Genomic DNA, 16,935 nt, shown 5'->3' on the forward strand with positions numbered 1-16,935 from the left:
CTCTGTACTCAATATCATTCTGTTTACTGTTTTTCCCCCTGCTGCCTGTATTCAACTTGCTTGCTCTGGGATGATAATCTCCCATCATCCAGGAATCAGCTCAACTGCTTTTTTCTCCTTCACCAGGAGCAATGCACTGAATTATGGAAAACTGATTATTAGAGTTGCATACACAACTCTAGAGGGAAAGCAAGTAGAAACTTTGCATGAATGAATCTCTCCCTTACTGGGGCGGGGAGGGGTGGTCCACACACCACTGTCTGTATATCTCTATCTGTTGTGGAACTACTCCCTCCAACCATAACATGGCGCTTGCTGTATTAACATTGAAACAGCTAGGATTACCTACATGAGGCTGTAAGGAGCTAACGTTCCCTTGCTGAGTGGAAGGAGGGCTCCTGGGGCTGTACAGGAGAGGGTCCCAAGGCCCTGCATTCCTTCTCCGGGCCACATAACTAGTTAAAACTTGCCAGGAACTGGGCTTTTTGCCCACCGTCCTGTAGGTAACTCAAACTGATTTCATTAATTCGCCAAGCTTGACTTCGGTGGTGTCAGTTTTCTGTTCTGTCATTGGTGCCCTACTTGAAATAAATACATACTTATCTCCACCCAGGAGAAGTTAATATGTGACCATCGCACTCCTTGACATGCTCTCTGTGGGAAAGCATGACTATCTGCTCCTCTAGTTCATGAGGTCACTAAGGGCCCCATCTGCATCTTGTTCATCTTTCAGCACTTTGTAACTCACTGCCTGGCCCATGGCTGATGCTCGGTTAGTACGTGTGACTAAGTTAAATATTTTACATTTTGTCTTGTAAGTGCCCTAGACGAATTCTCAGGGGATGACTGACCAGGGAGCCTTGCTTTTGTAGCAGGTTGGCCAGCAAAATCTAACTGTGCTCATGAGCAACTGGGTTTCTATCCTGGGAACCCATCTCTTAGGAGACCCTGGAGGGTTTTTACCGTTCTGTATGTACAAGGAAGTGAAACTGGGTAGGTGATTTTTTTTTTATGTTTTTTGTTTTTTTATGTTTTTATGGGTTTTTTTTTATGTTTTTTATGTTTTAACTTTCTTTTTAAGTTTTGTTAACCTTGGCTTACATAGTAATTGGGCTTCATCATCCCACAGCATACTTTAGGTGTTTAAAAAGTGCTTCATAGGTCCCGACCCATAATGCTTCAAGTCTCCTTTCTCTGTAAGTTGGTTTAGCTTTGCTGTCTCCGACACAAGCAAGAGGCATCTGAGAAGAGGGAACCGCGGTTGAGAACTCTTCCTATCAACATGGCCTGTAAGAAAGCCTGTGAAGCATTTTCTTGACTCATAATTGATACAGAAGGGCTTGGCCCACTGTGGGAGGTGCCACCTCTGCAGAAATGACCCTGGGATGTATAAGAAAGCAAGCCGAATGAGCCACGTGGGAAGCAGGTCACTAAGCAGTGTTCCTCCATAGTCCTGCTTGAGTTTCTGCCTTGACTTCTCCATGTTGTAAGATGAGAAAAATCAAACATAGTACTATGGAAGTATTTAATTTAGGCTAAAGTAGTGTGGGTATGATCATGAATCTGCCCAGGGTGTGTACAGGTCAGTAGGGGTGTGAAAGGCAGGGCCAAACCAAGGCAGGTGTGCCTATTGAGTTAAAGGAGAGAGAGGATTAACATGGACTGGGTCACTCTGTCCTGTAATAGTAAGAAATAGAAAAGTTCACATCTTTTTGCAGATGTAAAGTTTTTGTCTTTATTTCTCTAAGAAGCATTGCCTCTCTCATGTAGAGAGAGGTACAGACTTCTAGTATTGGGAAGGATTCACAAAAAGAAAAAGGGTGGGTAAGTAAGATCCAAGATGTCCAATATAGAGAAGACAAAGGATTTGCTACAAGATGAGGTTTTCCCCTTTTCAAGATTCATTTTCAAACTGAGACCTTTCAGTTTTCTTTACTCCATTGTCAGAGGCAAATTAGTGAAGTAGACAGATGTGTGGTGCAATCTCATGTAGGAAATGACAGGTGGTTGCATGCTCTAAAGGGTTCAGATGATACTGAAAGGGCTTCAGGTGTTCACTCTTTTACTGACAGAAAATCTATGGAACATTTGTACATTAGGGTTTTTTCTACTGAAGAATGACAAGTATATTATGACACTCTTTAAAAGTTAGGAGAAAGTCGGGGATTTTTTTGTTGTTTTGGGTTTTGCTTTATTTTATTTTTTAGACCAGGTTTCTCTGTGTAGCCCCAGCTGTCCTGGAACTCTGTATGCTATACTGGACTCCAAATCACAGAGATCCACCTGTCTCTGTCTCCCAAGTGCTATGATCAAGGGTGTGTGCCACCACCACATGGCTAACGAGAACATTTTTTAAGGTCAAAACTGGCCTTGAACTCCAGAGTTTACATAGTTCTGTCTCAGTTCCCCAACTAGTCAGGATGGTTAGAGGAGGGTCCCTGCTCCTAGTGAGAGTTTTCTTACAGTTTTATCACTCTGTGGGGATCACAGACATCCAGCAGGTTGGAATTAGTTGATAAACATGGAATAGGTTGTTATAATTGGGTATGTCTTGAGAACTTTTGTTTTTTTCTGGAAAGTTATTCTGTTTTACCAAGGTGCATTTTCCCCCTATCAATAATTGTGTTAAATCAAAATAATATTATTCTAATTGACATCCTCTCCAGTCCTTCAAACCCTTCTGTTCATTTCCCCCTCTTCCTGCCTTGCTTTGAGTCACTTAAAACTTATTAGCACAAAGTGAATATCAGGCCAGGAGGAATTGAATCCAAATCAGTTCCTGCCTGAGAGCCAATGGGTTTAGTCAAGGTATAATTATTGGCTACAGTGAAGTTTGGGGTAGAGAGTTCATCCGCATTCTGCTTATCCCTGTGGAGAGAATATGGGCTATTTGCATAATATCTGAGTTGTCAGTAAAGAAAACACTTGTAAAGCAAGCTGAGCCTCTCATAGAGCATGTTGTCTCACTAGAATAAAATCTTTTTTTTTCACTTTTCCAGACTAGTTCTCAAAACAAATAGCAAGTAGATTTGCAAAGAGGAAGTACTCTTGTGTTAAAAGTTTCCCGTGTTAAAGTTCTAAAATTGGGGAAAAATAGGGAGGGATAGGTAAGACTACATTTCCCCAGTTGTCTTTATGTTCAGTTTTAAGTACCTTTAAAAATCTCATTTTGTTGATTTTTAGAGTTGTAAGTAATTACTTAAAGCTGGAAACTGAAAATCAGTTGTGAAGCCTGTTGGCTCTCCTGTCCTCCTGGGTGGCCATTTGACTTGGAAAGCTTTCACAGAAGACAGGCCTCTTTGTGTTATGCTGCTGACTCTCCTCAGGAACTACACAAGCTTCTGGCTTTGGAGTTCTCAATGCTCTCTGCTAGGTTCCATGGAGGATATTGAGATGAATTAGATACAGGTCCCTTGACAATATCTTACTTTTTTTTTTTTTTTTTTTTTGTAATTTGATTCTTCCCCCACTTGAATCTGCCAGCTCCTTTCCTCAAAGTAAAAGATCCAAGGTGTTAATCCCTACTCATTGATGACAAATGCTAAATTGGAAGCAACAGCCTAGAAATGCAAAACTCCTTATCCAATTACAAGTTCTCTTGGTCAGCCATACTCAGCATCATCAGGGTCAGAAGGGAAGGGCTCACAGTGGCACATGCCTTTAATCCCAGCACTCTGGAGCCAGATGCACACAGGTCTTCGTGAGTTTAAGAGAAGCCTGGTCTACAGATCAAGTTCTAGGGTTACTAGGGCTACATATATCCACCCTGTCTCAAAAAAACATAAAATCAAAACAAACCCAAAAATCCTATGCGTCCAAGTTTCAGAAAATTCTAAAATGCAAAGTTCATTGAGTGAAACAAAACATGGTAGGTAGGATCTTTTTTCTTTCTTTCTTTCTTTCTTTTTTTGTTCTGAGACAGGGTTTCTCTGTGTAGTCCTGGCTGTCCTGGAACTCACTCTGTAGAGCAGGCTGGCCTCCAACTCAGAAATCCTCCTGCCTCTGCCTCCTGAGTACTGGGATTAAAGGAGTATGCCACCACTGCCCAGTGGTAGGTAGGATCAAGATTGATGAAAAACTAAGTATCTGTTGAGTTTAGAGCACACAGGCTTGTTGATACATATTATGGTTAAGATCAATGTTGCACTCCACAAATATGATGCATTCAGTCACTCTGAGTAAACCTCAGTTTCATCATATGTAAAGTGTACATAGAAAGAAGAAGAAAACCTTCTGGGATTTTTTTCAGGGAATTAAAAGAAGACATATAGTGCTTAACAGTGTGCATAATAGTGCAGAGTCTATGAAGCTAAGTGCAAGGCATCATCTCTGCTGAGAAGATTCTGCTGAGCAAACTAAACCGCAAAGTAGTGGAGTGCCAAAGCAAGGCTGTGCCTAAGCGTGGGCCACTGTGTGTAATCTCAGCTCTTTTAGGAGGACAAGACCTAGGATCCCCAGGGGGCTGGCTGTCCAGACTAGCTGAATTGCTTCAATAAATAAAGTGGAGAATAATCAAGAAAGACACCTGATATCAACATGCATGTGTACCTGTACCACCACATACGTGTGTCCACACATGTGAACAAGCATACACAAATGAATAATACAATTTGTAACAATTTGATAGAATCTGATTTTCTGGGGTTGGGTATTTTTCCCTTTGTGTGTGTGTGTGTGTGTGTGTGTGTGTGTGTGTGTGTGTGTGTGTGTGTGTGTGTATGTGTGTGTGTGTTAATAAGGACGTCCAGCCTGGCCTCAAACTCATCTTCTTGCCTCAGCCTCTTGAGTGCTAAGACACCAGGGGTGCCACTACACATGGCTTTCTCCTAGAGTTTATGAACAAAAGTGAAAATGCAAAAAGTGACCCTAGACTACATATTCTCATGCAGTGAAAGCTTTGGATTTAAATAAATGGTCATGGATTACTGTGTTTGTGTGTATAATGTGGTTTGTGCCAGCACCTTGCTGGAGGCAATGCTGGCCATTGGAAGGTATATAGAGGTGCAGAAGACAAGTGTGGCTTTAATACAGCTTCTGGGATCAAGTCAGATGTCTAGGTTTATCTGCCTTCTACAGTAAGTTAAGAGAACCTTATCCTCAAGAGTAAGGTCTGATTCTATTTGTGTCCATATCACCATCAGCTAACATGGGGGCTGGCCCTTAGTAGGGACCCATTCATATGTCACATACTGAGCCTGCATTGTTTTCTCTCCTGCTGGAAGAAAATTGCCTTTCCCCAGTGGCCATTTTGAGTACAGAGGGTTATTTTAAGCTATTCTCAAGAGAGAGCACTAGAAACTGCTGTTGAGTGGCTAAATGGAAGGAAGAGCAGAATGACAAAGGGTAGTGTAGAAAGTTCCAAGTGTAAGGGATGGAAGAAGGATGGGATGGAGTGACTTATCTCCTTTTGAACATGGTACTTCTCGCTGTCATCATCCATAAAAGAATGTCCAGTGAGGCCTAGCCTTATGCCTGTGTTCCTAGCACTTGGGAGTAGTGTCATGAATTTGGGGCTGGCCTAGTATACCTAGTAGATTTCAGGCCAGCCTGGACTACAGAGACCCCTTTCTGTAAAACAACAAAAGCTCAAAACCCTAGAACTCAGAAGCCACTGTCTCAAAATCACACACACACACACACACACACACACACACACACACAAATTTTGGACAAAATCATTGTCTTAAGTGAGTTGTTGATGTTGTCTTTATTATACTGAAACCTAGTATGGAGGATGGGTTGGTGGTGGTGAAGGTTTGAAATTGGCCCCAGTCCACCCTCATTGCTAAGCTTTCTGCTCTCCCTCCCCGTGTTTGATAAAGAAGGGAATCTCTGCAGCCAGTGCTCACTTTTAGACTTGCAGAAGACACATTCTCTGAATTCTTCAGGACAACTGGTTTCTAAAACAGAAGATTTACTGGTAAACTCATGAACTTTAGTGTAATACCTCAGAGCAGAAGTAAGTCTGACTAATTTTGTGGTGCATGCAGGGAAATATGAGATGATTGGTGTTTTAAATTTATTCTTTATTGTGATTATTGTATACATGTATGGTGTGTTGGGGGGGGAGTTGTTCATATGTGCCATGGTTCGCATGTGGAGGTCAGAGAACAGCTGTATAGAGTAGGTTTTAGTTGTCCCCTTCCACCTTGAAGGGGTTCCCAGATCTGAGACGGTCAAGCTTGTGTGGCAAGTGCTTCACTTGCTGAGCCATTTCTGAGGCCACTTTATTATGTGGTAAATGAATGGATTTGTGCTTCTGTTTCTAATGGTAAACTATATAGACGTAACTAGTCATGTGTACTTTGGGCAACATTCAGTGAGTGAGTTGTCAATATGAGGGGTCTTGGTGTTTACTATAATGGTAACATGTGTTTATTTACTCATTTTGGGATTACAGACTTGGTATTTTGCACATGTATAGTTAAAATGATGAAAAAATCAGGACATTAGATATGTTAGAGCAGCCACAAAGAAGAATGTTGAAGTTGTGGTGCTATAGAAAGACCCCTCTCAGTTGGGGTCCATTCTTTCCAGTCTTTTCACCAAGACTGCAGCTGAATCTATACTGATTACTTCCCAGTTTTCCCCATACTAGCAATGATAAAATGGTCTCAATTTGTAAAATTGTGCATTTCTTCCTAGTTTTATAATTTATACACTGAAGGCCATCAAGAGTTCCACTTAGGTAGCTTAAATATAAATGAAATTGTGAAACTGTGAACTACATACATCTCATGGTTCCAAAATGACTATTGAAAGTTTAAAAAAAATGCTAGAATTAAGTAAAGGATTTATTCTCTTTTACCAGAGTATCAGAAGGCTTTTTAGTAAATAAATGTGTCTCAATGGAGATGGTTTTTCTCAATGTAGATGTTTTTGAGTTGAGCCCAGGGTCTCATATAATAATCTAGGTAAGCTTTGTATCACTGAGCTACAGTTCCAGTCTCAATGAACATATTTGATTTGAGGATTGTATACAAATACATCCAGTTTGTGCAACACTGACAAGAAGAGGAACAGGATCAGGAGTTAGAAGGTGTAGGGCTGCAGTGTAGCTCAGTCCTAGAACACTTGCCTGCCATGAACAAGGTCCCATTTCCAGCCTGGCAAGAAGAAGGAATGTGAGCTTGAATGGTTATAATGGTGCTTCTGCTGCTAATGACAGAGGAGGCTTTGAGCCACTCCCCTCATGTGTAAAGTTGAAGTGATAGTAATTTATGTGTGTACATCATAGACCTTCTGGCAGGTCGGTGGAATGCAGATTCGAGTGCTTTCTTAATGATATGAGTGATCTTCAAATGAACAGAAGGAAAAGAAAACAAAACAAGACTACTGTGAGCAAGTTATTTCAAGGGAACTTGTGGCTCAGTGAATAGGGCTTTGAAAGACAGATCGCTTAAATTTTCTCTGGTGAAAACTGAGTAGGTTCCAGATTTAGGCTGCACTTTTTCTTGTCACTCCTCAGGAAGGCAAGACCGAAACATTTGCTCACTTCACTCCAGACTGTATAAATAAATGCCTTTGCCTTTTGTTTAACACTGTAACAGAACTGTAGAGGAGCATGCAGTGGGGCCTTGCTGTTACTTGAAGGATTAGTGAAGTTTTGTTCATTATAATGCAGATGTCTGTGGTTATAAAAAAAAAAGTCCTTGTAGGCTAATCATTATACAAACTAAACTATAGGGAAAAATCACAAACATGAAAGTCCATTTTCTTTCCTACTTCATTTGTTTCTTTTCTTTCCTTCCTATTTTTTTCTTCCTTTTTTTTCCCTGAGACACGCTCTCTCTATGTAGCCCTGGCCTAAACTCGAACTCATTTGTGGATCAGGCCAGCCTTAAACTCAGAGATCCACTTGCCTCTCCCTTCCAAGTGCTGGGATTAAAGGCATGCTCAGCTTTCATTTTTTTTAATATTTAATTTAAAATACTTTATGAATATACATACATACATACAATGTATTTTGATCAAACCCACACCCGTGAAAACTCTCTAAGTGTAGTTAGACATTTTTCTTTGGTAACCATAGAAGTCTAATGATAGAATGATTTTTAAAAATTCAAAAAAGCAATAAAGGTTATGGTCTAGATTGCTGGGAGAACTACTATTCACTCCATAAGTCCAACCTTTTCCTTGTCTCTGATGACTTAATCCCACTGGAAATGGAATTGTAGGGTTTCAGTTGCCTCTCCTTTGTTTTCACAAGACCTAGGTCTTCTGTGAGAGCAGTGATTCTGAGCCTTCCTAATAGTGTGGCCCTTTAGTACAGTTCCTCATGTTATGGTGACACCCAACCATAAAATTTTCTGTGTTGCTACTTTATAACTGTAATTTTGTTACTGTTATTAATTATAATATAAATATCTTGAATGCAGGATATCTAATATGTGACCCCCCCCCCAATTGAGAACCATTGTGCTGGGGTAAGCATTATAGTACTCAGAATACTTACTCTAATTTTCCTAATATCCCATGTCTCGTGACAGAGGAAATAGAAGTAACAACTCAGATGAATCAGATGAACTCAGGATGAATCAGTTTGAAATGAAAAGTAAAACCATTTTTACTGTAGCATGAAGATATGACCTTTAAAATGTGGGGAAACTGTTGCTTTCATTTTTACAAGGCTTATAGTTTACATATAAACACATGATTCATTTTTGACATAGGCATTTTTATATTAACATGACATGAAAAAGCCAAAATAATTTCTTTTTTGTCATTTGTCTATATTGCTTGAAGCAGATATGTGTGAAATTGCTATACAGAGAAGTTAATAGATGTTAATTCAACAGGTTATACGTTGAATTTGGACTAGTTTTAATATACCTTATTTTAATTAACTTTGTAGTAATGAGGATTGAATCCAGGGCCATTTGCATACTAGGCAAATGCTCAGCCATTGACATATATCCCAACCCCCCTTTTCAGCTTTTTTTTTTCAGGGTCTTAGTATATAGCCGGGGTGACCTGTAATTCACTATGTAGATCATGCTGGCCTTGAACTCAGAATTCTGCCTGATTTTGCTTTCTGACTTCTGGGATTAAGGCCATGCACCATCACACCCAGCTCACACACAAAACCATGGAAATTGTATATACTAATGGGTACATGTAATATTAAGAAATGCATATATTATATAGTGTTGAAATCATGTTAAACATATTTATCTCTTTAAACGTCATTTCTTTCTGGTGAAGATTTAATATATCTTTAATATTTTAGATTTATTTTATTTTTTTTTGTCTGTGTATGAGTGTTTTGCATCACATGCAAGTCTAGTGCCCAAAGAAATGGTGAGCATCTATGATGGTGCTGGGTCCTTTGTAAGAACAAATACTCTTAACCACTGAGCCAACTATCTAGCCTCAATTGACTATATCTTAAATCTGTATTCAATTTCTATCAATACAAGTTACATAATTTCATTTAAATAAAACATCCTTATTATAAATTATTAACAAATATTGTTTAAACAGTTAATGTGTAATTATTTACAATAGCATGTCAAGACATGGTTCTAGGTGAGTCTGAACATCTCAAAGTTCATTGCATAATGAATGCTTGGATGTCTACCATGCGCAGTGAACAAATTACAGCTTTTCCTTGGTTCCAAGATTTTTAACTGAATCTTGCTGGGAGGGAAAGGTAGGCTAGTCCTTATTCCCTTTACTAATCATAGAGATGAAGTTTGGTTCACAGGCTTAGGACTTCTATTGTGGGAGTATCCCTGCCTTTGAATGAATAGTCAGAGAACTAAAAATAGATCAGGGTATTTTCAGTGAAAGAAAATGATAGGCAGGTAGTGGAATAATCCAAGTTCAAGACCTTGCATATTAATATCCTTTTGTATTTCTGAGTGGGGGAGAGGCTGCATGAGAGAAAAAGAATGAGTCTTTTATAGGCACAGACCTTGGATTGACTTTTGACTCTGAAGATGTAAGATTTGTTTAAACTGAGTTAAGTCCAGAACTTCCTCAACTGTAATATGGGAGAATGGATTATGCCTGTTTCATAAGTTGTTAGAAGCATTGCATTGGAAAATATACAGAAAGCACTTAGCAACTTCCTGCTGTATAGAAAGAGCAGTTGATGGCTGCTGAACAAGGGATAGTTGGTTTTTTTCTAGGGACATAGGCCCTGAGAAGCTACTCCATGCTTTTAGAAGATGGCCCCACACCCATGCACATATAGGCAGTACTAAATGGACCCAGTGGAATTTTAAACAAGGAGTTAAGAGATAAAGTAGGGTGTCCTTTGCCTTACAGAAACTTTGTAATTTTATGAGGTCCCATTTGTCAATTCTTGCTCTTAGAGCATACGCTATTGGTGTTCTGTTCAGAAACTTTCTCCCTGTACCGATGTCCTCAATGGTCTTCCCCAGTTTTTTTTCTATTAGCTTCAGAGTGTCTGGCTTTATGTGGAGGTCCTTGATCCATTTGGATTTGAGCTTAGTACAAGGAGACAAGGATGGATCAATTCGCATTCTTCTGCATGCTGACCTCCAGTTGAACCAGCACCATTTGTTGAAAAGGCTATCTTTTTTCCATTGGATGTTTTCAGCCTCTTTGTCGAGGATCAAGTGGCCATAGGTGTGTGGGTTCATTTCTGGATCTTCAATCCTGTTCCATTGATCCTCCTGCCTGTCACTGTACCAATACCATGCAGTTTTTAACACTATTGCTCTGTAGTATTGCTTGAGGTCAGGGATACTGATTCCCCCAGATTTCCTTTTGTTGCTGAGAATAGTTTTAGCTATCCTGGGTTTTTTGTTGTTCCAGATGAATTTGATAATTGCTCTTTCTAACTCTGTGAAGAATTGAGTTGGGATTTTGATGGGTATTGCATTGAATCTGTATAGTGCTTTAGGCAAAATGGCCATTTTAACTATATTGATTCTGCCGATCCATGAGCATGGGAGGTTTTCCCATTTTTTGAGGTCTTCTTCCATTTCCTTCTTCAGAGTCTTGAAGTTCTTGTCATACAGATCTTTCACATGTTTGGTAAGAGTCACCCCAAGATACTTTATACTGTTTGTGGCTATTGTGAAGGGGGTCATTTCCCTAATTTCTTTCTCAGCCTGCTTATCCTTTGAGTATAGGAAGGCCACTGATTTGCTTGAGTTGACTTTATAACCTGCCACTTTGCTGAAGTTGTTTATCAGCTGTAGGAGCTCTCTAGTGGAGTTCTTTGGGTCACTTAGGTAGACGATCATGTCATCTGCAAATATTGGTACAACCACTCTGGAAATCAGTCTGGCGGTTCCTCCGAAAACTGGGCACCTTACTTCCAGAAGATCCTGCTATACCACTCCTGGGCATATACCCAGAAGACTCCCCACCATGTAATAAGGATACATGTTCTACTATGTTCATAGCAGCCCTATTTGTAATTGCCAGATGCTGGAAAGAACCCAGGTATCCCTCAACAGAAGAGTGGATGCAAAAAATGTGGTATATCTACACAATGGAGTACTATTCAGCCATTAGAAACAATGAATTCATGAAATTCTTAGGCAAATGGATGGAGCTAGAGAATATCATACTAAGTGAGGTAACCCAGACTCAAAAGGTGAATCATGGTATGCACTCACTAATAAGTGGATATTAACCTAGAAAACTGGAATACCCAAAACATAATCCACACATCAAATGAGGTACAAGAAGAAAGGAGGAGTGGCCCCTGGTTCTGGAAAGACTCAGTGAAACAGTATTCAGCAAAACCAGAACGGGGAAGTGGGAAGGGGTGGGTGGGAGGACAGGGGAAGAGAAGGGGGTTTGCGGGACTTTCGGGGAGTGGGGGGGCTAGAAAAGGGGAAATCATTTGAAATGTAAATAAATTATATCGAATAATAATAAAAAAAAAGACAAAAAAAAAAAGAGATAAAGTAGGGGAGATAGGACAAGAATTGGAAAGGAGAGAATGGGTGTGGACTTCATCAAAACACCTTATATGCATGAATAAGTAGTCAATACAGTACAGAACCCATTTGATGCTATCATTAGTAGCAGTACTCCTCTTCCTATGCCATCATTTGATTTCTCATCTTTATTGGCCCTGTTCCTTGTAACATGACCCTTAGGCTGGGGAACCTTCTATCAATGGTCAGCTCACTTAACTGTCAAACAGGCATCCACAGAGTTTACTTCCTGAAACCTCACCCTTTCGTGCCATGTCCACAGAATTAAGCATCTCCATAGTAAAGCTGGAATGTAATACAGTCTTTGGATTGTGTATCTGGCACAGAGGGGGCACATAAATGTTCATATTTTCTTCACTGTAGTTACCCAGCAATTAGAGCACATTCACTAAATCTCTCATAGGCTTCTAAATGTACTGTTTTAGTTTGACTTAAAATTCAGGGTATTTTTTGGAAGATATAAACAATGTGGTATATTTCTTTTTTTTCTTTTTTTTTATTCGATATATTCTTTATTTACATTTCAAATGATTTCCCCTTTTCTGGCCCCCCACTCCCCTAAAGTCACGTAAGCCCCCTTCTCTCCCCCTGTTCCCCCACCCACCCCTTCCCACTTCCCTGTTCTGGTTTTGCCTTATACTGCTACACTGAGTCTTTCCAGAACCAGGGGCCACTCCTCCGTTCTTCTTGTACCTCATTTGATGTGTGGATTATGTTTTGGGTATTCCAGTTTTCTAGGTTAATATTCACTCTCTAGAATTCTTATCTACCACAAGGATGAGTTTGTGAGATGCATGTGCTTGGTGTTCACATGTGTTTGATATATGTCTGGATGTCTGCATGTGTATGGAAAAGGTTTCTCTTATTAAAGCAGCTGTATGTTTTTATTAGTTCAACACCCCTCCCTTTTTTTGAGACAGGGTTTCTCTGTGTAGCCCTGGCTGTCTTGGAACTCACTCTGTAGACCAGGCTGGCCTCGACCTCACAGACATCTGTCTGCCTCTGCCACTGGAGTGCAGGGATTAAAGACATGAGCCACTACCACTGGAACAATTCCCATTTTGTGAAATAAGTGAACCTTCACTACACAGAATGGAATTTCCCTCTTCTGGGAGTCTGACAGTAACATTTTTTTCTCTCTTACAAAGGAAAAGGCCAAGTTAGTTGAACCCCTGGACTATGAGAATGTTATCACCCAGCGGAAAACACAGATTTACAGCGATCCCCTCAGAGATCTGCTTATGTTCCCCATGGAAGACATATCTGTGAGTACACCTGTGTTTTTTAAAAGAATAAGCACTTTATTTTCCAAGCCAGTTCTTAGATTAAAGAATGTGATTTGATTTCTAGATCTCAGTGATTGGTCGTCAGCGCAGAACAGTGCAGTCCACTGTACCAGAAGATGCTGCAAAGAGGGCCCAGAGCTTATTTGTCAAAGAGGTAAGGGGCTCCATAGCCATCCAAAGAATTTTGTTCCCATTTGTTTTCATTTTTATTTTTTTATTATTGTGTGTGTGTGTGTGTTTCAGTTTATGTGTACCATGTGTGTGCAGGTGCCCTCACAGGACAGAAAAGGCCTTTCGATTCCCTGAAACTAGAGTTACAGACAATTGTAAACCACCTGATATAGGTGATATTGGTTCTGGGACATAAACCTAGGTCTTCTGCAATACTGGTACATGCTCCTAACTGCCAACTCCTCTCTCCAGCCATCTGCTATATGATTTTGGCATATATATGTATATATGTATAAAGTTCAAATTCAAATTTAGTTTATAAACTATTGAAAATACTTTATTTACTTTATCATAAATGGGAAATAAAATTACTAAACTTAACCTGTGTAACAAATCTGTATGGTATAAGGCAAAAGCTTAAACATTTGTAAGTAGTAAATGGGGTTTTGTTGGTGGTGGTGTTTCTTTGTTTTATTTTTCTTTTAGATTTGAATACTTTGCCATGTACTTGATGTAAGAGTTTTCCAAAGGACATATGAATTAGGGTCTGTTCTTGTCAGTTGGGCTAGAAGACTTGTTCTCAACCTTCCTATACCTTCTAATACAATTCCCTCTTTGTGGTAACCCCCTACCATAGAATTATTTTTGTTGCTACTCCACAACTATAATTTTGCTACTTTTATGAATTGTAACATAAACACCTGTGTTTTATGATGGTTTTAGGTGACCCTGTGAGAGGGTCATTTGACACTATCATACTTGATCCCCGAGTCAAGATTCCTATACCAACGTTTATCAATTAATTTAAAAAAAAATCTGTGGGTATTTCACCAGACTTTGACTTATGTGTTTGAGACTTGGAGTTGAGGCTGTCTTTAAATTCACAGTCTTTCTCAGCTCTCTGGATGCTAGGGGTTACAGGTGTGTGCCACCATGGTCAGCTCTACCAGAAATCTAAAAATATATTTCTTTGTATTCTTTTCCTATGTTTGAAATGGATGATTCCTACTTTCATCTAGTGTATTAAGACCTACAGCACAGATTGGCATGTGGTGAACTATAAGTATGAGGATTTCTCTGGGGACTTTCGGATGTTGCCATGGTAAGTTTAAAAGTTAAGGGAAATAGGAAAATTAATATTATTGGCATTATCATCATCATTATTATGGTTATTGCTTGGCTTTTTAGAAAACTTTTCTGAAACTCCTGTTATAATTTATAAGTCAGACCTCAAACATCAACATATTTGGCTCATGCAATATTTTGACTAGTTGAGTATGTTTTGAGTGTACTTGTTGACACTCTTCCCAGTAAGTGTGAGCTCACTTAGTTTGACACATCCATATTGACTACAGAATAATCTTTAGTTTATTCTGGAAAATATAGGGATGGTTTTTCCAGTGGTGTCAGTGAAAAATTTGGAAGCTATTTAAATCCGTTTGATACATGCTGATATCCCTTGAATGAGACTCGGGGGATAATCTCAGTGAAGTCAAAAAACTGTCATGAGGACTCCTGACCCAGTAGTCATGGTCTAAGACGTCTTTCTGCTCTTTCCTAGCTAGCTAGGTGTGAACCACCCAGTCAACCTGTTTGAGCTCTCCTATCAACCCCATTTCTCCACTGCATGATTGCTGGTCTCACAGCATCTCATCTAGGAAATATGAAGGGGGAAAAGGAAAAAGACATCTGTGAAGCCATCTGTAGCTTTCAAAAACATGTTCCTAGGGAAAAAAGCTACTAACCTTAGCATCCCAGGTTCCCAAAGCAAACAAAAACGGAGAGCCAAAAGGACACAGTATTGCTTTCTGACCTGTGAAGAGATAAAGTTCTGCCACCGCTGACAGCCCTGGCAGATGTTCCTTAGCAACTTCTGCTCTGCTTGACTCCTATCTGGTCTCTGTTTTATCTTTGCAGCTGGCTGCACATGTGGGAGTCCTTCTATACAAATAAGGCAGGGCCGAGGCGGTAGCTTAGTCAGGAGTTTTTGCTTAGCAGAAATCAAACAAGCAAACGGAAGATACTTTGCATGTTTACTCAGGAGTAAGGCCTATGTTTAAAAAAGAAGAGAGTTCTTTTCTATCTCCTGCCTTGCATTTTCTTGTTTTTCAGAGAAGGAAGTAGACTTCAGGTTTTGTTTGTTGGTGATGCCTATAGGCTAATGTTTGGTGTCTAAATTAATTTTCTTGCACTTTCAGCAAGTCTCTGAGACCAGAAAAGATTCCTAATCATGTGTTCGAGATTGATGAGGACTGCGAGAAAGATGAGGTAAGGATGGAACTTGCTGTATGCCTTCCTTCAGGGGTCACTTCTGCTGAAAGGGAATTCCTTAAGGAAAGATACTTGATTCTGGAACAAGTGGCTATGAGTATCGGTGGCCACCTTTCTAACCAATGAATGTTTTTTTTTTTAATTAAAAAGATGGTTACATTTCAGTAACTATTATGTGCCTACTGAGTTTATACCGTTTGGACTTTCATTCTATCTATGGTCAATATTTTCAATATTTATGAAAAGTGATAACTTCATGTTTAATTAGGAAATGGGAACAGGTCAGTTCTGTGTATGCTAAATGTTGACTAAATAAATGGTTGAATGACTACAATTCTACTGATTGCTTTTATTCTATTTCAGGATTCATCTTCTTTATGTTCTCAGAAGGGTGGTGTGATAAAGCAAGGTTGGTTGCATAAAGCAAATGTAAATAGCACCATCACAGTAACCATGAAGGTAGGTAGTAGTTATATGACTCTATCATTTGAAGTATATTAACATATATAATGAATCTGGAGAAACGCTTATTTTCTAATGAGCCCTCCTAAAATCTTTTGAGTTAACATGTACAATAGTAGGTTTCATTGTGGATTTTCTAAATACACATGTACTTTGTTCTCATTTGATCCCTTACCAAAAAGTTTTTAGTGAAAGAATCTTAACAGATCTATGGAGTTTTAAAGCTCCAACCTCAGAACAAATTTAGAAATGTTACCTTTTAAAGCCATATAGCAAAGCTCTTAATATATGACAGAAGTTGCCAGGTGAATAAAGGAGATAGCTTTGCAAAAACAGGCATCAGAGATTCCTGTGTAGAAATGGATTTAATGAATGAATTTGGCACTTTTTAAATACTAGTGACTCTGGGGAAATATATTGACATCTAAGATTGGGAAGTCTGTTGTGTCCAGTAGCTTCATAATTATTTTAGAAACATAGCCTATTAAGTCCTACATTAAATACTGCCTTAGGGTGGTCAGGGCTATTTGGAAAATGAAGTGGTTTGACTAGATAGTGAATTTGTGTAAGGGACTTGTGGGAGACAAAACCAAGAACACTGAAAGGGTTTTGTTTGGAAGGCATTAAAATCCAAAGGAAGAATAAATGAGCTTCTTGAAGATTCTCAGCAGAGAAATTATTCCATGATACCAAATATAACTGTTCTTTCAGATATTCACTATAAGATCATGTGGCTTCCTGAGTATGATTCACAGTTCCATTAAGTATTGAAGGTCATTCTAGCTTTCAAATAGCCTGAAAGCAGAAACCATGGATATCTA

The 16,935-nt window shown here is 39.3% G+C and overlaps 1 protein-coding gene across 2 annotated transcripts in view; it reads left to right on the plus strand.

Moving 5' to 3' along the window:
- Positions 1–16,935, plus strand: part of Dock11 (dedicator of cytokinesis 11) — a 184,011-nt gene that overhangs the window by 35,334 nt on the left and 131,742 nt on the right. For both annotated transcript variants that reach the window (XM_052171937.1, XM_052171938.1), the window contains exons 2-6: positions 13,073–13,189; positions 13,275–13,364; positions 14,401–14,483; positions 15,580–15,649; positions 16,016–16,111. In XM_052171937.1, coding sequence (XP_052027897.1) covers positions 13,073–13,189; positions 13,275–13,364; positions 14,401–14,483; positions 15,580–15,649; positions 16,016–16,111 — 456 coding nt within the window. The remainder of the gene's footprint in view (positions 1–13,072; positions 13,190–13,274; positions 13,365–14,400; positions 14,484–15,579; positions 15,650–16,015; positions 16,112–16,935) is intronic.

This window comes from Apodemus sylvaticus, chromosome X (genome assembly GCF_947179515.1).
Source record: "Apodemus sylvaticus chromosome X, mApoSyl1.1, whole genome shotgun sequence".
NCBI lineage: Eukaryota > Metazoa > Chordata > Mammalia > Rodentia > Muridae > Apodemus > Apodemus sylvaticus.